This window comes from Melanotaenia boesemani, chromosome 17 (assembly GCF_017639745.1).
Source record: "Melanotaenia boesemani isolate fMelBoe1 chromosome 17, fMelBoe1.pri, whole genome shotgun sequence".
Taxonomy (NCBI): Eukaryota; Metazoa; Chordata; class Actinopteri; order Atheriniformes; family Melanotaeniidae; genus Melanotaenia; species Melanotaenia boesemani.
The window spans coordinates 9,937,268-9,960,558 of record NC_055698.1 but is presented as its reverse complement, the minus strand read 5'-3'; the positions used below and the strand labels follow the sequence as shown (position 1 = coordinate 9,960,558).

Here is a 23,291-nt window from a genome sequence, read left to right as displayed (position 1 = left end):
GACCCGAAAGTCACCAGAGAAAGTGGCTCTCAAGTTAATTTTGTTGCTAATCTTTGACATGTCAATACTCTAATCCCCATCCCCGTAATATTTTTATTATAGAAAATATGTACTGTTTTGTATGTGTTTTAATTGAATAATTAATTATTCAAAGGGTTAAAAATATTAAAATGATTGAATGTTTGGCAGTTTTAAGCAGGTCTGAAGGTTTTCAAATGATTTCTAAAAAACAAGAAAAAAAACTGAAAAAATCATAATGTGTGATGATTTTAATGCAGTTTTTGTGTATGGACAAATTTGCCCACAAGGGTCCCCAGAGGGAGTTTCTGATACTACATAAATGTAATGTAATTAATTAAAATATTTTAAATAATGTGTTTTAAAGGGTTAAAATCCTAAAAAAAATTTGAAATTATTGAATTTTTGGCATTTTTTAGCAGGATGGTAGTTGTTTAAATAATTTAAAAAAAAAAAGAAAAGAAAAAAGCAGAAAACAATGCTGATGTATAACGCTTTTATAGCAGTTTATGTTGGACACTTTTGGCCACAAAGGTCACCAGAGGGTGTTAAATTTGAAGACACAAGGTTTAAGCTCTCTTATACTGGAAAAGAAATTTCCAAATATAATTGACTGTGCCAGGGCTCCTTTTTTCATGAGCATATACATGTGTTAAGGCTGACCCGAAATTGCATCTGGCCATATTAAATGATCCACCACAGCAGGTTTTGCAATCACTCATTAAACCAGACACTAGTGGAGTGCTTCTCAATCCAGTGCCCTGCATATTTTAGAAATAACCCTACTTTAACACACCTGAATTAAATAAATGGCTCGTTAACAGGCTGAAGAAGAACTTGATGAGGAAGTTCATTATTTTCAATCCGGTTTGTTGAAGTAGGAACACATTGATATGCAGGGCAGTGGGTCCCAAGGACCTGGATTAAGAAACACTGCACTAGTGTTTGTTTATGTTTCCCTCCTCTGTGTGTCTGTTTCCCTTCCTTCTTTAACAACAACATGAGTTAAAATCAGATAACAATATTGAAGCAGTGGAGATAGCCTGCCCAAAATTATTTGTTATGAGCTGAATGACATTGTAGGATAACATACACTATTCATTGATGTTAGCTGGTACGGTATCAAATAGACAGAACTTTCAATTATAAAGTTTTACATGTTAGAAAAGGTGACGTTAGAGAAAGGGATCACAACACTCTACACTGCAGATTATACTGTTCACAGATAACGACAACTGCCTCCAAACAACCGTTAATGTCTATTAACCAAACGTTGCAGACACATAGCAGTTATCCTCAGTGGAAAAAAACCAATGCTGTCATCGTGATTGTGATTGGCCAAATGACAACACTGATGCGTTCCATCAAAAAATTTTTATTATGAGGAAGTTTTTCTGACAGCCCTGTCCCTGAGGGAGATCTCCATGAAACATTTTATTAACAATAAAACACACACACACACACACACACATACAAAAAGACTCTACAGATCTATAGGCAAGGCAAGGCTAATTTATTTGTATATCACATTTCATGTACAACACAATTCAAAGTGTTATACTATTTATGTGAATGCCATATTTGGATAAAAAAAACAAAGATTTTCTCCGAAAAGCTACAAGTTTGTAGGTATGCTTTATAAAAGTCTATCTAAAAATAAAATCACAGATATAGTCACTTTCTATAAATTTATTTTTAGACATACCATGGTACAATCAGTGTTTCAAGACTAATCTGTTGCATCTGACAAAGTAGTAAAAGATCATAAATAACATCGCTAAAGGCTGCTGTGTCTGTGTGGTTCTGCACATGTATACACACCAACTCCTCACTGTACCTCAGCAGTAGCACACTGTCTATGTGCTTCAGTTCACATGTTGTCAGCATGAGACTGGTACTCCCTAACCCAGGACTAGATCTCCGGATCCCTGACTATGAAGAGCTTGATAGGTTAGAAAAGGAGAAAGCAGCGGACAGACCTCACTGGGACAACAAAGTCCAGTACATACTAACTTGTGTGGGTTTCTGTATTGGACTTGGTAATGTCTGGCGGTTCCCCTATTTGTGTCAAAGTCATGGAGGAGGTAAGCAGGGAGAGAGACCGTTGTGATCGAGTGGAAATTTTGTATTTTCTCATTTTTTGTGTGTGTTTGTGTATGTGCGGTTGTTCAAAAGCCAAAGTATTGCAAAATACCTTAGATGTGAGCTTAAACATTTTACATTCAAGACAATTTCTGGTACTTTGGGCACATAGCTAAACTAAAAGTTAAATATATCACTCATTTGTAGCTACACCAGAATGTTCACGAATTTACCATCAGGCTGCATTAATGATTCCCAAGAATATAAGGTCTTGTAAAGTAATGGATAACCTTTGGCACAGTTTATGAGCCAAGACTCTGAAATGCACATTTGAGCCTGTTTGCAAATACATTAGTATAAAGTGGGTCACTGTCTTGGAGTGCTGCATATTAGGTCACAGGGAAAAGAAGACTTGCAAAGGAATGTAGCTCTAATATATTTAGCTCATGTATTTTAAACCACTGCTCATGATAAAAGTTATAATCTGATGTTTATGTCACTGACATGTGGTGATTAATATCAAATACTACTTTCCCAGTTTAGACTATACACTTTTATTTAAGTATATGAGATTGAATGTTATTTGAAGAAAAATTGCCTACACGAGGAAAAATGGTAACCGTAAGTGACAACAAATAATCATGATTACTCATCTTTCACTAGTTCCTGTTATAAAACTTCCGCTTTTTTTAGGACACGTGCATACTAAATGTCAACTTCCCCAACAACATGCATTATATGTGCTGCCCTGTTATTAAAGCATCACTACTGAACTTTTTTTGCACTTTGGCTCCCCATAACAAAGGCTATTTTTGCATTTATCTCGCTTGTTGTCTCTAATCTGAGCTCTCTCCAGCCTGTAAAACTCTAATATCTTATCTCTTGCTCTGTCACTTTCTTTCTTTTCCTCTCTTCCTTCAATAATGTCCTCTTAGTTGTGTTTTCAAATGATATCCGGTTACTGCAATGTAATCCAGCGCCATAAAGCAAAACACAGCTGTCACACGACACCTGAGCTGGAAAAAAATTCTGAAGAACTGTTTCTAAGAACTGGGATGCTGCAGGGGAACCACAGCTCTGAGAATGTCTATAATTAATGTCATCAACATGAGTCAGAAGCACAGAGTTTAACTTTTTGCTATAGTCAACTTTATATCAATGTAGTGCTAACCAGTCAAAAGTTCTGACATAATTTACAATTAAATCCAATAGGAAAGTTGATTCTCTTTAGGACTTATTCAGGACTTATACAGGAGTTCTGTATGTCAGTGGTTCCCAACTTAGGGTCCGGGACCCCCAAGGTGGTCCCCCAAAGAGCACAGGGAATTTAACTTTAAACATACAGAGCCATTGTGATTAATATCCAAACAATGTTCCTATTTTTTTTAAAAAAGTAAGACTATATGTTGTTAATTTAACTTTGGATTTATCAACGGACAGGACTCAGCCAGAAAACAATATTTATAGTGAAAATCTCACTTTTGAAAGCATAAAACCAAGCATAGTTTCAGCACAGGGTGGGCCAGGGCTTCATAGCTTCTTAGTATTTGCATGAAGGGGCTCCCCAAGGAAAAGAGGTTGGGAACCACTTCTGTATGTCATGGGGAGCCAACGAGGGAAGTCCAGAATCTGACATATGTCATCTCTCTGGCTATTGTCCATCAGTACTCTTGTTGCAGCATTTAGATAAGCTGGGGGCTCTTTAGGGAGTTATGTAACATTATGATAAAATAAGTGAGATAAAGGATTTTTCATATTTTGAGGTGAAAGGATGCAACGTGACAGTCTTTTTATAATGAGAAAATTCAGTCAGGAAAAAAGCAAGGTACATTGTGCCACTAATTATATACCGAACTAACGTTTAACTAAACTAAAAGACAAGATTACTTAGCAGGTGCATTTTCCAGGTGCCTTTCTGATTCCCTACCTGATCCTACTGGTACTGGAAGGAATGCCTCTCCTGCTGTTGGAGTTTGCCATTGGCCAGCGTCTCAGAAAAGGCGGAGTGGGGTTGTGGCGGTCCATCAACCCCTACCTGACTGGTGTTGGTGAGCAAAACAGTCACAATAACAAGATTAAGCATCTTGCTTTCTTTGTGAACTAACATTAAACAATGCTGTACCTCAGGTATCGCCTCCATGCTAGTGTCATTTTTTGTTGGACTGTACTACAACACCATAATAGCCTGGATCATGTGGTATCTCTTCAATTCATTCCAAGAACCCTTGCCATGGACTCAGTGTCCTCTTAATGACAATAGCACAGGTACTTATTAACACATTTTCAGCCCTAACATACACAACAGAGCACTTTAATAAAAATATAAAAACTGATCAAGCTCTTTTTCTTTCATTCTTTTTTTCTAGAATATGTAACAGAGTGTCAGCAGAGCTCCACTGTGGATTATTACTTTTACAGAGTGACTATGAACAGTTCTACCTCTATAGCTGAGTCTGGAGGGCTCCACTGGCCAATGGTGGTTTGTCTGTTGGCTGCCTGGACAGTTGTTGCTGTCTGCTGCATAAGGGGAATCAGCACTTCAGGCAAGGTTTGTTAAATCTTATTTACTTATGTTTGTTGGACGTATTATATTCACAAGACACCACAAAAAAGCCACATGTTGTATGTTGCACAGTTATGGGGCTAGAACACTGACAGCTCATACTGATGCTGAAAATAAGATTTGGCTTTGAAAAAAAAATCTAACTTTGACTTAAATATTGCTATTGAATCATGAGTATTGAAAATTTCTGTTTAAACTGAAAAAAGTTCCACTGAAACATTAAAAAAGAGATATTAAGAAAATAACTGTTAAATTGAAAGTGTTCATGCTTACAGTGGTTTTGTATGTTGATAGCTGGTTTTGGGAGGACTTTTTTATTTCAATGATGTGATTTTTAAACTTTAACAGCATTCACTGACATTTTGACTGCTGTCAGTTCAGATGGAGCACCTAAACTACCCGCAGATGTGTTGCTTTCTTTGTACTGTATAACTGGACTAAGTTAGTAACTAGATTTAGTTTTAACAGTTTAATACTAGATGGGTTGGGAGTTTGGCAGAGTTAGCCAGTGTGGGATGCAGATCTTCAAGCACGTCCATGGAATGTGCTTACGAATCTCAGTGCATATGAATATTTAACTTCACACCCCATTACAGCAGACTCCAGTTTCATAATATGAGACCTTGTGCAGCAATAATACTGGCCTTTTACTCATAGAAGCCTACAAGTTAGCAAGCTAACACACATTATCTAAACTTAGCTTTCCCCAACACACCTCTTCCAAACCAAAATCCTGTATTAAACTGTTCAAACTAAACCAGTTACTAACTTTGTCCAGTTACACAGCAAAAAAAGAAAAAAAAGACATACCTGCTGTAGAGGTGAACCACCTGAACTGTCAGCAGCCATAGTGTCAGTGGGTGTTGTAACTTGTGACTGTCAGATATGGAGAGTTAAGATGGGATTTATGGCTCTTTGAAGGGAGCTGGATCTTGAGAAGCCGATCTTTTCAAAGAGCCATTCAAAAGACTGGCTCGTTCTTACAATATCTTACAAAATTTCACAATATATAAGAATGACAAACAATCAAAATATGTACCTATATAAAATCTACTATACAAGATTTTAAAAATTATAGGAAAAATATAGATTAAAATGGATAAAGCAGTCAATGCAAATTCTAGTAAATGTTTTGGATGGAACTCACAGTATTTGTTTCCGAAAAATACTCTCTGCCCATAGATGCTTCTCATGAATGGAGCATGTTGGAGATCAGACTTCTATAATGTCACAAATGTGGAAGGCAATGTGGAAAATTAGTATATAAAAAGAATGGCTCACAAATGAACAGCTGACAGCTGTGACTCGGTTCCCATCATTCATTTAAAAGATCGGTTCAAAAGAATCGATTCGTTCTTGAACGCCACATTTCTACTGGAGAGAAGACCGACTCCCTAAGCCCCCACCTCAAACCTGCCCCTCTGCCCCACATCAGAGACAGATTTTAAAAAAAAATCATCATTGAAAGAAAACTGTCAACCTCAGAATCTGAAAACCAAATCTTCTGTTGTTTTCTTGTTGTGACTTCAGGCAGTGTACATCACAGCCATCCTGCCTTATATAGTTCTGGCTATCTTCCTGATCCGAGGACTGACCCTTAAAGGCTCCCTGAGTGGATTAAAATTCCTCTTCACACCAGATGTATGTTTTAAGTTTTAAAGAAAAAGAAATTCACGTCTCCCTCGTCAGCTCTATGCAATACTGCCTGTTTCTTGTGTGTAGGTGAACGAGTTGATTAAACCAACAACTTGGCTGGATGCAGGCGCCCAGGTCTTTTACGCCTTTGGTTTGGCATGGGGAGGCCTCATCTCCTTCTCAAGCTACAACCCTGTTCAGTAAGAGACTGCCTGTTGGAAGACATATGAATTTCATGATGTGCAGTTTCACTGTGTCCACTTTTAAAGAAATAAACTTTGTTTTTTCCAGCAACAACTGTATGCAAGATGCTGTGATCTTGTCTGGCGTAACTGGTTTTACGTCAGTCTATGCTGCTATTGTAACCTACTCCATCATTGGTTTCAGAGCCACTGAGAAATACGACACATGCTTCAGTCAGTGAGTACAGTTTATTTTAAGGTTTTGAAGGTGCAGAGGCTTTTATGCTTGTCTTATTTAACCCTATAGGCAATGGAGTTTTTAAAGTTATTAAGGCACGTTGTAAAGGAGGAAAAATGTTAAAAATGAACCAGAGTTCATGATGGCAGTGAAATAATTCATTTAACTGAGATAACTTTCACTATTTACATAATGTAAAAATAACACTAATATGCCCATACACTACATTATCAGTATACTAATTATAAGAAGTGATAGTTCATATTTGGTATTTTGGTTGGTTGTTTGAAACCAGAAGTGAGTGTATTTGGGCTTTGTTGATTATTACAGAACATTTTAGTTCTTAACATGGGCATATATATGATGAGTTTACATGATATATAACAATTAAGACATGAGAGAGCTCCTGTTAACGGGCACAGGCATCTTGTGTTGCACCATGTTACGACCCAACTTAAGGGGTAGGGAAGGGTGTAACAAAGACACGGTGAGGACAGTTATTTCAAAATAAAAGCACATTTATTTACAATTCCCGTGCGAAGTGATGGACATCCTGTAACACAAAATAAGATGAGCTGGGGTTAGCGGACCTGCAGAAAGAAACAAACTAAAACCTATACCAAACACACACCGAGTGCAAACGAAACACAACCGCCACTCGGTGGTGAAACTAAAAACCCAAACAAAAGCAACAGGCCCATAACTAAAGTGACCGTCGTCACAACACAATAAAACGCTAACCTAGCCCAGCTCTAACACAAACACAAAGTAAACTTAACTCAACACTTAAACACCTTTTGTGGAAAGGAGGTGGTCGCGACACACACACACCCGGTGCACAACATGAGGGGGAGAGCGGCCGAAGCCTTTCTGGCATCTCCCCCTCCAGACCTGCCCCGGCTGCAGCCTCTTCAGCCTGAGCTGTCCTTCGGGCTGCAGCCTGACTGGTCCAGAGGGGTGCCAGTCACACAGGGGCGGGGACAAAGGCGCTAGCCCTGGCCACTCAGGGCAGCGCTCTGCCGCCCCCAATCAACACACAAACGGCCTCAGCTGTCTGCAAACAGCAGGGGCCGTAACACACCAGGTCTACATGGGTATTGGTAGTAAATAACTCAAATTTAACTTCAAAATGACTAAACTCTGACATTTTTCTCACCAGGAACATCATGGCATTATCAAATGCATTTGATATTCCCGAGGATAGCATCAATGCAAGCAACTACGATGCAGCCTTTTCTCATCTGAACAGCACCTACCCTGATGTGGTTCTTGGATTGAACATGGAAACATGTGACATGCAGAAGCTCCTGAGTGAGGTGACTGGTTTGATTGAAATCTGCCAGATTGTTGTTATTGAGTTGTATTCTCATCTATATTGTGCTTGTTGGCTCAGGGAGTGGAGGGAACAGGTCTGGCCTTTATCGTCTTCACAGAGGCCATCACCAAGATGCCCGCTTCCCCGGTCTGGTCTGTCCTCTTTTTCATCATGCTTTTCTGCCTGGGCCTCTCAACTCTGTTTGGCAACATTGAAGGAGTGGTGATCCCCTTGAAAGACTTAAAAGTGTTTCCTAAAAAATGGCCTCACGAAGCACTCACTGGTATTCTGTTTGCTATAGCTCATAAGTCTACAAACTAGCTTTATAAGCCAAGATAAACTGATTGTGTTCTCCGTTGTTTTGACTTCATGTTTCAGGGATGACATGCCTTGTTGCCTTCATCATCTGCCTCCTGTTTGCGCAAAATTCAGGACTTTACTGGGTAGCTCTCTTTGATAACTTTGCTGGTTCTGTCCCACTGCTGACCATCGCATTATTTGAGATGATAGCTGTTGTTTACATCTACGGCGTAGACAGGTATATGATCAACACATTTTCTCATTTTGCTTCCTGATCCACCAGTAACAATATGTATTTTATGCTCTTTTGTGTGGCAGGTTTAATAAGGACATAGAGTTCATGACTGGACGTAAGCCGGGCATCTTCTGGCAAGTTACGTGGAGGTTCATCAGTCCTCTAATTTGTTTGGTCATCTTAGTTTTCTACCTGGTGACTCAAGCTCAAGAGAAGCTCACCTATTTAGTCTGGGATCCAAACTCTGTAAGATCACATAAACTCACTGACCTGCTTATATATTCTCTATTATGTGGCCTTTTTTTTTACTGTTCACCCATTAAGATTGTTCACAAGTTTAATGGCCATCCAGTCTTTAACTTAATTAATACCCAGCAGTATTAATCCAAAGCATACTAAATGCATATTTTTGTGGTTTACAGGAGGACTTTCCAGCTTTGGCATCAGTCCCCTACCCCTCATGGATCTACGTGGTCATCTTTGTTTTGGCAGGGGTCCCCAGCCTGGCAGTGCCTATATATGCGTTATGCCGACTGGTGTTTGTTTACTATAAGCGATAAACATTTAAAGAGCAAAAATTAGTCAACTGTTTAAAAGCCATACTTCCCACATGACTGCAGACTCCAAGATCATTTAAGTAGTAGTGAAATACAGGGGCATTTCCAGCCCTGAAGGACACCCTGGGCTGAGCCCAGACCAGATGTAAATTCAAAGATCAGCCAGATTTTTTTTTTTTTAAATACAATAAAAGGTGTTACAGTAGACAATAGACAATAGTACACATAGAAGTTGACCATATAGTACCTAAATTATATTTTAATGTCTGATGCATGCGTGTTAAAACAGTGCAATTTTACATCAAATGTATGACAATGTATAAAGTGACATTTAATGTGCGATCTAATATCTTATGTTTTGTGTTTTGGAACATTATAATTTAAGTTAAAAAAAAGAAAAAACTTTATAGAGTTCAGTTCATCTCTCTTCACCTGCTTCACCATCTTTCTTCTTCACCAGACTGCTCATTCCACTTTTCCTTTCCTCCTCACTTGAACTGTCTCTCTCCTTCCACCACACAGCAACAGAAAGACAATAAAATGTTTAATATTTAATTGCTCAAAAGAGGGAGATAGAGAAAAAGAAAAATCACCATGTTCAGCAACAATGAAAGCATTCAGTGTTCCTGTGTATCTACATCAGTGGTTCTCTTATTGGAGTATTATGGAGCACTGCAGGAAATACTTGAGATAAACAAAATATCGGAGAATAAAAACTTTTAGTTGGAAAATAATTAGGAATAAAATCAATAGAAAAATAATAAATAAACCACATGTATTACTATTTTAGTCTTGTACATGCTATATTTACGATATTTTTTCTTAAAAATATTTTGCCCTGGTCAAAGGATATGCTAAAAAAATATTTCATAGAGGTACAGAGCTCAAAAGGTTTGAGAACCACTGCTGATGAGCATGAGCTATTAATGATTAGACATAATCCTTTAAGACAAAGGTAATATTTATTGTAGAGCTGTGACAGCGACCATTGTAAAAGGGGTTTATCACCTGAACAAACATTTAAACTTTGACTCACAACTCAAGGTTAACCCCTCAAGTCCTGATAACCCAGAGGGTTCTGAGACTTTGAATTTGGCCTTGATACCACATAGAAAAATATTTCCCATACTTATGTTTGGTATCACTTTTCAGCACAATCTCACCAGGATATGACAATTTTATCCACTTTAATCTCTACTTTATTAACAGACTGGGCCCAAAACCACAAAAAAATGATCATCGTACTATTTATTATAATGAATACCCAAAAACATCCTTTTTTGTTTAGTAAAGTGACAACAAAAAATAAAGAAAAGAAAAAAAACACAGCACCTGTCCATCCCACCTTTACGCTTAGTCTTTTGTGACCTCTTGCATAAGACCTCGCTGCACTCTTGGGGTAATTGTGGTCGACCGGCCACTCCTGTGAAGGTTCACCACTGTTCCATGTTTTCACCATTTGTGGATAAAGGCTCTCGCTGTGGTTCACTGGAGTCCCAAAGCTTTAGAAATGGCTTTATAACCTTTTCCAGACTCATAGCTCTCCAGACTGTCCGCTAGTGAGTCCTGGAATATTCTGGCTGCCTGGAGCACACAGCAGTGATCACTGTTCCCAACTCCTCAGTAAGAAAAGTAACTATTGGCTGTCCTAAAAGTCGCTAGAATTCACTAAGTAGCATAATCAGCCTAGTACATATAGTTGTAATGGATGCTGCCATAAAGAGGGATGTAGTGAGAAAGGCAAAAAATGATAAAAAAAAAAAAAAAAGACAACCTAAAAATGACTAGAACAGCAAAAATAAATAAATAAAATAATAATTCTGTCAATATTTTCTTTATTTTTTATTTCAGTTCTTTTAAGTGTATTTTGTTTTTTAATTAGGAGTCTGGAACATGTCACAACACTTTTAACTTTGTAAATATTTTTGTCCACACTCTTCATTAATAGACATTACTCTGACGGTAAGTCAGCGCAGGATCCTCCAGCAGCAGCTTTGTACATTTCATTTTCAGCCTGGTCATGAAACAGAGGTGAACGTCGTCTGTTCTGAATGCTGCTGCTGCAAGAAGACCAAACCACGTATGAGAGGGGTATGCACAGCACCCGCTTCTCATTTTTTTTTTTTTGTTTGTTTGTTTGTTTGGTTGGTTTTTTTCTCTTCACTAGAGGGGTCTGAAAACTCGCTAAATATAGCAACAAAGTCGCTAAGTTGGCAACACTGGCAGTGATCACCCAGCTCATCAAGGAAGCCAAAAGTAGCAGCACAGTTTCGGTCATTTGGATAGACCTTACCAAAGCCTATCCAAGAATCCCACACCAACTAATTAGGAAGGCATTGAATCACTAAGCAAGGCAAGGAAATTTTATTTATATAGCACATTTCATGTACAAGACAATTCAAAGTGCTTTACATAAAACAATACAGCAGGGTGCAGAAAGCAATACAAGTGCATAAAAGAAGATTAAAAGAAATAAAATTAATTAAAACAAACGGAAAGAAAAAGCTAAAAGAAAGTAGATAAACTAGATAATAGATAGCACTGAGGATGAGGTTCACAGTGGGCAGTAGCACCACCAAATGGCAAAGGCTTGACAAGGACATCATGGCAGAATGACCTATTTCTGTGGTACTGTTTATAATGTCTATGAATCTGTTGCTGAAAGCAGAAGGAACATAATGCAGAAGCCTGAAAGCAGATGATGGCACAAGACACCCTGCCTGTCAGGCTTTCATGGATGATGTGATGGTGGTGACTCCATCAATCCAGGGAACACAATGGATCCTGAACTCACTGTAAAAGATGGTGACATGGTCACACCTGCAGCTCAAATTCAAGAAGTCATGGAGCCTCAGTATTCTAAATGGGAAGCTAACAGGAAATACTTTTAGCATCCAAGTCATCAAATGTGGCAATAAGTGGAGGCCTCAGCATGCAGTAGCAGGGGCAGAATCCCAAAGGAAACATCAGGAAATTGTGTGTGTAGTATGCCAGGGCTGTCTGGGCCTTGGAAACTACAGTAAGATGGAGTGGAGTAAATCTGATGCCAGAACCAAAACAGGCCTTGTGGTGCAAAGAGTCCGTGAAGCAGCAGAGAAGGACCGCTTTATGAAGGTGATAGGGTTTGTCTCCCAGGGTGCGTGGATGTGGTGGGATCAGGGACAGGAGCAGTCGTTTTCTTGGAAAGAGTTGTGACAGACTGACCAAGGTCAGTTGATCTTTCTACAGCGCTCTGTGGCTGACTTGTTGCCAGCCCCAAGTAACTGAAGATCTGGGGCAAAGAAGAAAATCCATCATGTAAGCAGTGTGAAGCAGCCTTTTGCACATTGAACCACTTTTTGACCAGCTGTCCAAAGGCAGAAGGGTAGTACAGGTGGAGGCACGACAAGGTCCTCACTGAAATCCAAATGGGTGGAACAGCAGAGGGGCAAAGCTAATAACGGCAAGCAGGCCCAGTCTCCCAAGTACATAAATTTTGTGACGGGAGGGGACAAGGCTTTCAGGAACAGCATGGCTGGCAAGAACCCACTGCTGTCTTACAATGTGCCTCTCACTGGGAGCTGAGAATGGACTTGAAGAGAAGGCTTGTCTTCCTGCAGGATGTAGCAATCACTTCTCCCCGACCCAACATCATCCTGCTATCTAGGAGTGCAAAAACTATCATAGTTGCTGAACTGACAGCCCTCTGGGAGGAGCGGTTAGCTACGTCCCACCAACTAAAATAAGCCAAGTACTAGGATTTTATCAACAACACTGTTTTAAAAAGTGTGACATGCATCAGTCTGCCCCAGGACAGCTGTGACTACACATGTAGCTTACCATCACCAGGTATGAGTGAGGAGTGAATGAATAATGGATACAATGTAAAGAGCTTTGGGGGCCTTGAAAAGGGCTATATAATCTAATGTAATAATATCTAATATAATCTAATTATCATTATTATCATTATTATTATTATTAGGGGTTCAGGGAACTGCTTCAGGTCCTTGAGCCAAACCAGAAAGGTTTGTGTATAAAATGACTAGAGCAGTAGTTGATATATTTAATTCCTTTAATATTTAATTTAAATATATTGATTTGCTTTTGGTTTAACTTGGTTTGTGCTTGCTCCTTTCCATCAAGCTACAGTGGAGTTGTCTGAGGAAAAGAGTTTCCAGATCAAAGGTCATCCCCATAATGAAAATGCTATATTGCACACTTGAGCACAAAGCTTCAAATTTGCACACACAGGCAGCAATACACCTCTATGAACACCCTAGGGTTCTGGCACAGACACTGCTTGCAATCTGGGGTCATTAAATGTGTTGACCCGATCAACTCTTCTAGACACCAGATTTAAATCATTCGGGTTTCGTAGTTCCTCCACGTGCAGTGAAGCAGTCAATTGACTGAAATCGGAGTGTGCAGCTGTAATTGGGCACACATCAACTGAGCCACAGTCCGGACCTTTTCCACAGCAGACCTCAGCATCCATTTCAGGCATGCTATTTTGTATTATCAGTAGTATGTGTGCATTTAGTTGCTTGCAAATCATGTACTGATTGGTAATTAATGACTAAAACTAAAATGTTGATTTGTTGTTTTTTGGATAACCTATGGCAGCAGCTGGATGAGGACGTTGGCAGGCAGACCACAAACACCACAGCCAATTCAATCATTGTGGTCCACAGATACCTGGCAGAGAGCAACTTTGCACGATCCCAGGATCCTTTAAAACATTGGGAACACCAAAGGCACTGTCGGCGGCCAGTGGCAAGCTGCCAGATTTCTGTGCTGGTGTGTGTCGAGCTACGAACAATCAGACTATAGCGTTGCAGGAGCTTAATCGTAAACTGGATGCTGTTCTAGCCCAGAATGGCAAGCTGGTTGTGGTTCTGGAGCTCGTAAGTGGGGTGGACACCAACTTGGAGAAGTTATTGGCTCGACTGGGGTGGAAACTGACCAAAATTCGGATGAATTGGAGTAGCCATTGAGACCACTGAGAGACTCAAGGTTGACAAAACATGCTCTGGCCTGAACCAAAACAAATGCTGTTATTTTAATATGGCTCTCGGTACTGGCCTTGAATGGCTGGTTATCAAGTTCCCCTGGAAATGTTATGCAGATGGATGCTCTGCTCTCTTAGTAATAATGATATAGATAGATAGAAGATAAGATATAGATAGATAGATGCAGGTGTAGCAATATCCTTCATTTTGACCGAAACATATCAGCTGCATCCTCACTTATACAAATTGTCCCTTTAGTTTCTGTGCACCTGCTTCTTCCGTCCCTTGTGAGATGGTGTTTTCTTAGGCTGGTGAAGTTTCATCAAAGAAGAGGAATTGCCTGAGCCCCAAGAATGTCAAAACACTTTTATCACTGAACAAGAATCGATAACGCACAACCCTCTCTCTCACCTGATGTCCCAGTCACATTAGCACTTCATGCCACCATTGTGTAAATACACACCCTTAAAAAATTTAAAAAATGTGAGTGGTATGAATATATTAAATTATATGACTATAAACAGTCACACACACATTTTATATAAGTATATATGCTTGCATGTTAGTATTAATATTTGTAGTAATATCCTTATATGCTTTTTCAACCCTCTCTATTCAAAACTACGTTTTTATGCATGAAAAGTATTTAATTAATGTTGGTCATTAAGATGTTTAGATTAAGGTTGAAATGATAAATGGTCCTTAAAGTGTTCTTTGACCTCATTTCAGCTTAGGACCACAAATTAATGTAACTACTGAAAAGGTGATAAAGTTGTAAAAAAAAAAAAACTGCAGTAAAACATTTGGAGCGCTCCCGGCAACTGCATTAAATAAAATGCTTTCCATGTGAGGGGACATGGTGGTATTGATTTATATGTTTAATGTTTGATTGAACTGACAAAGCGTTTAAATATAGGGCAGAGTTCATCAGTAAAAATCATAAACTGGTTGTTTCCAGTGCTATGTGCTTGGACTGAGCGCTCACTGTAACTTCCACTTTCAATTGAGTCAGTATGAAACTGCTGCTCCCTAACCCAGGATTGGATCTCCGGATCCCCAATTGTGAGGACCTTGAAAGGATGGAAAAGGAGGAGGTTGGTGACAGGCCCAAGTGGGACAACAAAGCCCAGTATATCTTAACCTGTGTGGGCTTCTGCATTGGAATTGGCAATGTGTGGAGATTCCCTTACTTGTGTCAAAGTCATGGTGGAGGTAAGGTGGGATGAGGGTAGTCAAAGACTGTTTAACAAGTCATGGTGTGGATGACAATCCTGTTTTTGTTTCTTTGTTTTTTGTTTGTTTGGGGGTTTTTGTGACTTTTTTTTTTTTTTTTTTTTTTTTTTTTTGGATTATAAACATTTTTTTTTCCAACAATGACAGTAATTGCTGCAGCCTAACATAAGTTTTAAAAAAGTCAGTCGCACTTATTCTGAACCTTTTCTCTTTCAAATACATTAAATATTTCAAGGTGAATTATGGAACATTGGGAAATCTTTAAAAGAATATCAAAAATAGAATCAATTGATTTTCTGTCATACTTCATGTTCAAGTTACTGATGACAAAAACTAAAAGACAAAAAGGCCTTGTTTATAATCTGCTAGTCTTTAACAAACCTGTGACAGTTTTAATGTGGCTTTCTGTGAACTTTTAAAAGTATCTATAACATTTAAACCTGTATGTCCTTGAATGATGGACTTTGGCTGTGAGTGATGCGAGATGCCTGGTTTTTATAACACAAAAGTGTTATTAAACTATAAAACAAAAACAATTAAAAATTTTCCATTGTTAGATAGATCTTTCTCTTTCTGGCTGGGGCCTCCCTCTGCCACCCTCTGGGTGGGTCCGGGATCATCTTCGCGGTGGGGTGGCTTGGGTTTGTGCTCTGGAATTGCTGCTGATCGCCCGAGTCTCTGGACCGCCCCAGTCTGCCTCTAGCTTTCACAGAGGCGTGGTCACATTTTCACGATCACACTCATCTCTGAACCCTCCTCATTCCTCATGCTCTGCATCCTGACACATGCAGCATGCAGCTCTTAGTCCAGTGGGTTTATATACTAACAGCTACCTTTTTATTGTTTTTTTTTTTGTTTGTTTGTCTGTTTGTTTTTATAATGTGTGTGTGTTTCTGTTAATTTGGTTGTTGTTGTGACATATGTTGTTGTTGCTGTTGCTTGGTTATTTTTTTATTTTTTTATTTAGGAACTCCTGATGATTGTCAGCTTAGTTTGTCTGTAAAAGCTGTAGGGAATTCTCTGTTGTGTTTCTGTGTAAAAAAAAAATATATATATATATATAGTGTTATAGCATATATACTTAAAACTCATAGAAAAGGGAATACTTGTAAGGTTAAAAATCAAAAGAGCCAATTGCTTCAAGTTGTACAGTGTTTACTGGCTTCAACTCAGGTTGTTTGCTCCTTTAATCATTATTTCCAAATGCTCATTTTTGTTATTATCTATTTTTCAGGAAAACTCGTGAATGCAATAAGGAACAAATTATTAATTTCGGGGGCCATTAGAGTGTCTAACACAAAAAACGATGCCCACAATTATTGGCAAACAAATAAATAAATAAATAATAATGACTATGGCTTGGCAGAGGTCTGCTCTCTGAGTACTTCAACTTGGTACATTTAATGTACTACCGATGCTTTTATTTGCCATCTTGTAGTTTTATAGAAAATTGGACAAACTGTGTAAACTCAGTGTAATGGGCTTCCTGGATAATTACATCCAGGTGTTCACTTGAACAGCTCTTTTTTTTTTACAAGATGTATTTGAGGAAATTCTTTCTGCCTTGAATTAATGTTTATTGTGGTATTGAATGGTGATTGTGTCAGACTAAGCCTTTTACAGCCCCAACCCAGTTCAACACAGGTAGATTAGATCTAATAATAGATAATAAATAATCAACTACAGTTTATATGTCATACAAAAAGTAAAGGAAAAGCCCAAGTTAGCTTTTCTTTTAATGTATATGTACTAAACTACCACCAGCAGACAGATATTTATTAGGTATTCCTTTTGTTCTGATGGGAAAGGATGCATCCCATGCATCCATCCTGCAACTATCCGGGGGGGAGTGGTAGCCTAGCGGTTACAAAGGTGGGCTTGGGTCGGTTCAAGTCCCCATTGTGCCAACCACTGTGGGCCCCTGATCAAGGCTCTTAACCCCTAAACTCCCAGGGTGCCTAAACATGACAGTTCCCTGTTCTCCAGTAAATCTAAAGATGGGTAAATTACAGAGCCTAATTTCCCAGTCAGAATTAATAATGAAAAATTAATTCATTTCTATCCTGGAATTCATTTGGATGCTACTCTGACAGTTGTTACCATCTCTAAAAACATTTTATAGATCTGTAACCTCACTCTTTCCACATGGCAACAGCACCCCTTACAGTAGCACCCTATAGAGGTGTTTACTCAACTTTCAAACTTCCCTGATACTGATCTGATTTTTGCACTTGTCAGTAATTTTTACACACTGTACCTTTAGCTTGCCTGCTACAGAGTGCTCACATCTTTGATGAATGATCTATGGTGTATCTGTATGATCATAATATTGATCAGTAAACATTTTCCAGGAGCCTTTCTGATTCCCTACTTGATCCTTCTGGTGCTGGAAGGAATGCCTCTCCTGTTATTGGAGTTTGCCATCGGCCAGCGTCTCAGGAAAGGCAGCGTGGGAGTGTGGAGGGCCATCAACCCATACCTGGCTGGTGTTGGTGAGTAACACACTCAATTACAGGCAGAGGAAAAGTAGCCAATGGCCCTACTGAAACACAAATTTGTTCTTTAAGATGTGGTTTATTTTAAGTGTTGCATGTGCTCATGAATCTGTTGTTCTCAGGTATTGCCTCCATGCTAGTGTCTTTACTAATCGGACTGTACTACAACACCTTGATGGCTTGGATCATGTGGTATCTCTTTAACTCCTTTCAAGACCCACTGCCTTGGACCCAATGTCCCCTCAATGAAAATAATACAGGTCTTTTAAGATACACAAACAAATTCTCAAACACATTACTCACCTAAATTTTCTTCAAAACTACTATTTTATGCCTCTTCAGAATTTATACCCGAGTGTCAACGGAGCTCCACTGTGGATTATTACTTTTACAGAGTGACTCTAAATAGTACGGCCTCCATAGCCGACTCTGGAGGTCTCCACTGGCCCATGGTGGTTTGTCTGCTTGCTGCCTGGTCAGTCATCTGTATCTGCTTCATACGGGGGATCAGTTCATCTGGAAAGGTTAACTGAGTCTGCAGTTTAAAACTAAATATTATCTAATCACTATTGCTAGTATCGTTAAATATTTCTACCATTTTTTTCCTGACTTCAGGCAGTGTACGTCACAGCCATCCTGCCTTACATAGTGCTGGCCATCTTCCTGGTGCGAGGACTGACCCTCAAAGGTGCCCTGAATGGAATACAATTCCTCTTCACTCCACAAGTGTGTTTTAAACTTTTAAGACAAAAAACACCAATTAAAGATGCAATAATAAAAAATTTACATCAGTCTGTACTGCATGTCTCCTTCTTACAGGTGGATGAGTTGATTAACCCAAAAACTTGGCTGGATGCAGGTGCCCAGGTCTTTTACGCATTAAGCTTAGCATGGGGGGGCCTCATCTCCTTCTCAAGCTACAACCCTGTTCAGTAAGAGACATTTAAAAGTCCTGTTGTTTACTGAAACCACACAACAGTTCAGAAAGCTCCTGTGTGCTGGCTAATTTTCTAAACTTTATTCCTTTTCTTCCAGCAACAACTGCATGCAAGATGCTGTAATTTTGTCTGCAGTAACTGGTTTTACTTCAATATATGCTGCAACGGTAACCTACTCCATCATTGGCTTCAGGGCCACTGAGAAATATGACAACTGTATAAATGAGTGAGTAATCACAGGACAGATATTACAAGTTCAGAATAGTCCAAAACTGCTTTTTCTTTGCCATTTGAATACATTATAGATAAGTCAGTTTTCTTAAAATCATAAATTACTGTGGTATATGCACAATTAATGTCTTTTTGATTTTTTTTCTCCCTAGAAACATCATGACTTTATCAAATGCATTTGATCTACCAGAGGATAGCATTGCTACAAGCAGCTACGATGCAGCCTTTAACCATCTGAACAGCTCTTATCCTGATGTTGTCCTTGGACTGAATATCAAAACATGTGACATGCAGAAACTCCTGAGTGAGGTGGCTGTTTTAATGAAGATCTGTCAGACTTCCCATGCTGATATTGTGTTGTGTTCTCATCTGTATTGTGCTTGTTGGCTCAGGGAGTGGAGGGAACAGGTCTGGCCTTTATTGTCTTCACAGAGGCCATTACCAAGATGCCCGCCTCCCCTGTCTGGTCTGTCCTCTTTTTCATTATGCTTTTCTGCCTGGGCCTCTCCACTCTGTTTGGCAACATTGAGGGAGTGGTGGTCCCCTTGAAAGACTTACATGTGTTACCTCAAAAATGGCCCCAGGAAGCAGTGACTGGTATTCTTTCTCCTAGTTAAAGTCACCTTTTTAACAGATGAACTGTGCTGTGGTTTAACTTCCTTCAATTTTTCTTTTTTGCCTCCATGTTTCAGGGGTCACATGCCTTGTTTCCTTCATCATCTGCCTCCTGTTTGCACAGAATTCAGGACTTTACTGGGTAACTCTGTTTGACAACTTTGCTGGATCAGTTCCACTGCTGACTATCGCATTATTTGAGTTGATAGCTGTTGTTTACATCTATGGCATAGACAGGTAAGTTTCTGGGATAGCTTAAGTCTTTGTAAAATGTATTTACCTATCCAGTCAAGCATAAATAATCAAACCACTATGAAAATATCAAGTAAATGAGCAATACTCTGCTCTTCACAGAATCAATTCACTGTTTAAAGTAACTCTAGTAAGAACATATGTGCACGTATAGTCCTGTAATAACTACTGTGTGTGATTGTTTACTTGGTTCTTCACTCCACAGAGCATATGTTTGATTCTCTAAACAGGTTGTAACCCCTCCAATGTTGGTGGTGTTGCTGTGTTTACGTTTTGCACTTTGGAAGCCTAATCAAATCCTTTATGTCATAATTCCTCAGCAGTTGCAAATTTGGCTTCCCAAAAACATAATTTTCCATGATTAAGACAGATTAATTATCTGCATCTAAGACACACAGATACAGTTGGCTAGTCCAAGGCTAATATGTTGTATCAGGATAACACTGATAGGAGCAAGGTCAGTTTTTCCTTCCATCAACATCATGGATACCCGAACAGGAAGCTGATGAAAAACTGTTTCATGTTCTGTCTTATCCGTATTACTGTTATTGTGATCTGTAATGGACAGATAATCCAATATAAAATAAGTCACCTCAGCAAAGTACTTTCCTAATTAAATAAAGTAATAAATTCAAATTCTATTAAACCCTTTCCTGTGACAGGTTCAATGAAGACATAAAGTTCATGATTGGACATAAACCATCCATCTACTGGCAGATTTCATGGAGGTTCATAAGTCCTATAATCATCCTGGTTATCTTAGTTTTCTACCTGGTGACTCAAGCTCAACAAGAACTTTCATATTCAGTGTGGGACCCCAACTCTGTAAGCTCACAAGTTCATACATTTGCAAGAGGTGCATCAGCCTTGCTAAATGCTAAACTGTTACTTCCTTATGATTGGCAGGCGGACTTTCCAGCTCTGGCATCAGTAGCGTACCCTTCATGGATCAATGGCATCATCTTCTTGTTGGCGGGGGTTCCCAGTTTGGCAGTGCCTGTGTACGCATTGTGCAGGCTAGTCTTTGTTAAATGCAGGAAAAACACAAAATCCTGTGAAAAAATTGACCAAATTTCTTAAGACACACGAAAAAACAGTGAAATGCAACATCATTCAGTTTTTTTGTCCAAGTTTAAGAAAGAACATTGAGAACAATATACAAACAAACAAAACACAAAAACAAAATAAATTTTTTTGTATTCCTCTATATATGTGTTGTATGAACAAAGTTTTGCCATTAAAATCTGTTTGTTGTATTGACTTTTGAGTCATTATCCAACTATATCAAATCAAATCAAATTTAAATAATAAAGCCCTTTTCATGCATAAAGCAGCACATAGTGCTTTACATAATAAAAACTATTTATCCGTTGTTATTTTCTCTTGAGTGAATGTAGGTATAAAATATAAAAATAAATAAATGCTGAGAAAACAACATCTTGGAAATCCATTTACACCGGAAGCCAGCCCACCCACAGCCACAGGGGGCACCACCACAGGAACCACCCAGATCAGGGCACATCAGAGTCAACACCACACCCATAGTGCTGCAGTGCAGAACCCCCACCCACCCAGACCAAGCAGACAAACCTATCGGTGTGGAGGATCCCCATGAAGAAAACCTATGCATGGGCCTATGAATAATGTTTGTATGTACTGCATCACTTTTTAGCAGCTATATTCTTGGACAAATCTGCAGGTGGTGCTATATATGCAGAAATGAAAATCAATTTACAAACAATGTCATGGACACAAAGTTCAGGGAAAGTTCTGACAGGCAGTGGATGCAGAGCTGTAAACAGGCCAGCAGAGGGAGAACTAACACTGGCAGACCACAGTCTGGTTGTTAAGCTTAATCACAGGGAACAAACAGCCTTTAAGAAATAAACACTTTTTAAAAAAAAAAAGAAACAAAAGATGCTTATTTATAAAACTGAGATGTACTACTGTTATGATATTGTTCAAAGAAAGGGTAGAAAAATGCAGTGTTTGACTAAAACGCATTTACTGAAGCCTGTATGGTTACATTAGGCACTTATTTATCATTTGATAATGTGTTAAACTCTCAGTTGATGAAGTATTACATTTTGTTTTTGGACTCTGTGTACACCCTCCTCTGAAGCACATGGGAAGCTGAAGTGCTGCTCCAGCACAGCCCTGTGAAAAGATCCAACATGCCAATCCAAGAGAATCCCTCAGCATATCGATAAAGGCTATCATTGAAACAGCCCAAGCCCTGCAGGAGAGTTCGCAAATCCACAAAAAGGACATAGAAGTTAAGGGATCCTTGACTGTTTGTTTATTAATCAGTTTAGTGTATTTTTTTTCTTTTTCCTCTCATGTTTAAACTTCTTTTATAATTCCTTCTGGTATTTTATTTGATTCAAGATTGTTCGGTTTTGTGTACGGCTGCATTAAAAGATGCTATTTGAATCAATATCGTATTTTTTAATCATATTTTCTTTCAGACTACTGAGCAGAAAATTTTTTACACTGTCTGAGGTAGATAGAGATATATCACTAACCTAAAAATACAGCTCCTAACAATAATAAGAACACTTTAAAAATTAATCTTGCCTGCATGTCTTTGGAATGGAGCACCTGAAGAAAAACCCCTTGTAGGCTTGAAGCAGAGTTTGAACCTTGACACAGAAAGGCTCCAAACATATGGAGTTAAGTATTATGGGTTGTTTTGATTGTAATAAAAGTAATGCAATATATACAGAATTTTGTTGTGCTGCGTCAGATAGTCTTAGCAACGTTCAAATCTGTGTGTGAACTACAGGTCAGCAAGCCTGTAACTATACAGCAACAACTGCAGTATTCATAAAAGTTTTATTTGTGACATAAAGCTAAACAGCCCAATAACACTGCAACTGCCATGGGGTAATTTTTGCAAATTTGTCAGACCATAGAACCTTCTGCTTTGCCTTAGTCCAGTTGGAATAAACTTTGTCCCAGAGATGACGGTGGTGTTTCTGGATCATGCTCTCATACAGCTTCTTCTTTACATGTCAGCGGTTTAACCTGCATTTATGAATGGCATGTCAAACTGTATTAACAGGCAAGGATTTCTGGAAATGTTTTTAAGTCCAAGTAATGATTTCCATGACAGAATCATGCTCGTTTTTAATGTGCAGTCTAATGAGGGTCTGAAAATCATGGGTGTTCAGGATTGACTTTCAGCTGCGCCCTTTTTGCACTAAGGTATGTCCAGGTTCCAGAAATATTTTGGTGATATTATGCAGTCTACATGATAGAATATTCAAAGTCTTCACGTGTTTGTGTTGAGAGATGTAAAATTTGAAAATGCTCCACTATTTGTGGATGGTGTTTTTTGCAGATTGCTGATCCTCTGCCCATCTTTATTTCTGAGAGACTCTGCCTCTCTAAGGTGCTCTTTTTACAGTCATG

The 23,291-nt window shown here is 38.8% G+C and overlaps 2 protein-coding genes across 2 annotated transcripts; both read left to right on the top strand.

Moving 5' to 3' along the window:
* The first annotated feature begins 1,888 nt into the window (after window positions 1-1,888).
* On the top strand, window positions 1,889-9,390 carry LOC121656953 (sodium-dependent neutral amino acid transporter B(0)AT1-like). Its single transcript, XM_042012219.1, has 12 exons — window positions 1,889-2,102; window positions 4,008-4,148; window positions 4,228-4,365; window positions 4,467-4,648; window positions 6,194-6,304; window positions 6,386-6,498; window positions 6,590-6,718; window positions 7,878-8,034; window positions 8,112-8,316; window positions 8,412-8,571; window positions 8,652-8,814; window positions 8,991-9,390. Exons 1-12 carry the CDS (start codon window positions 1,904-1,906, stop codon window positions 9,126-9,128), a joined length of 1,836 nt encoding a protein of 611 aa, XP_041868153.1. The 5' UTR covers window positions 1,889-1,903; the 3' UTR covers window positions 9,129-9,390.
* A 5,709-nt stretch (window positions 9,391-15,099) lies between these two features.
* Window positions 15,100-21,086, top strand: LOC121657043 (sodium-dependent neutral amino acid transporter B(0)AT1-like). Its single transcript, XM_042012401.1, has 12 exons — window positions 15,100-15,325; window positions 17,698-17,838; window positions 17,964-18,101; window positions 18,184-18,365; window positions 18,457-18,567; window positions 18,661-18,773; window positions 18,877-19,005; window positions 19,163-19,319; window positions 19,403-19,607; window positions 19,703-19,862; window positions 20,540-20,702; window positions 20,784-21,086. The coding sequence occupies exons 1-12, from the start codon at window positions 15,127-15,129 to the stop codon at window positions 20,955-20,957; spliced, it is 1,872 nt and encodes a 623-aa protein (XP_041868335.1). The 5' UTR covers window positions 15,100-15,126; the 3' UTR covers window positions 20,958-21,086.
* The last annotated feature ends 2,205 nt before the right edge of the window (window positions 21,087-23,291 follow it).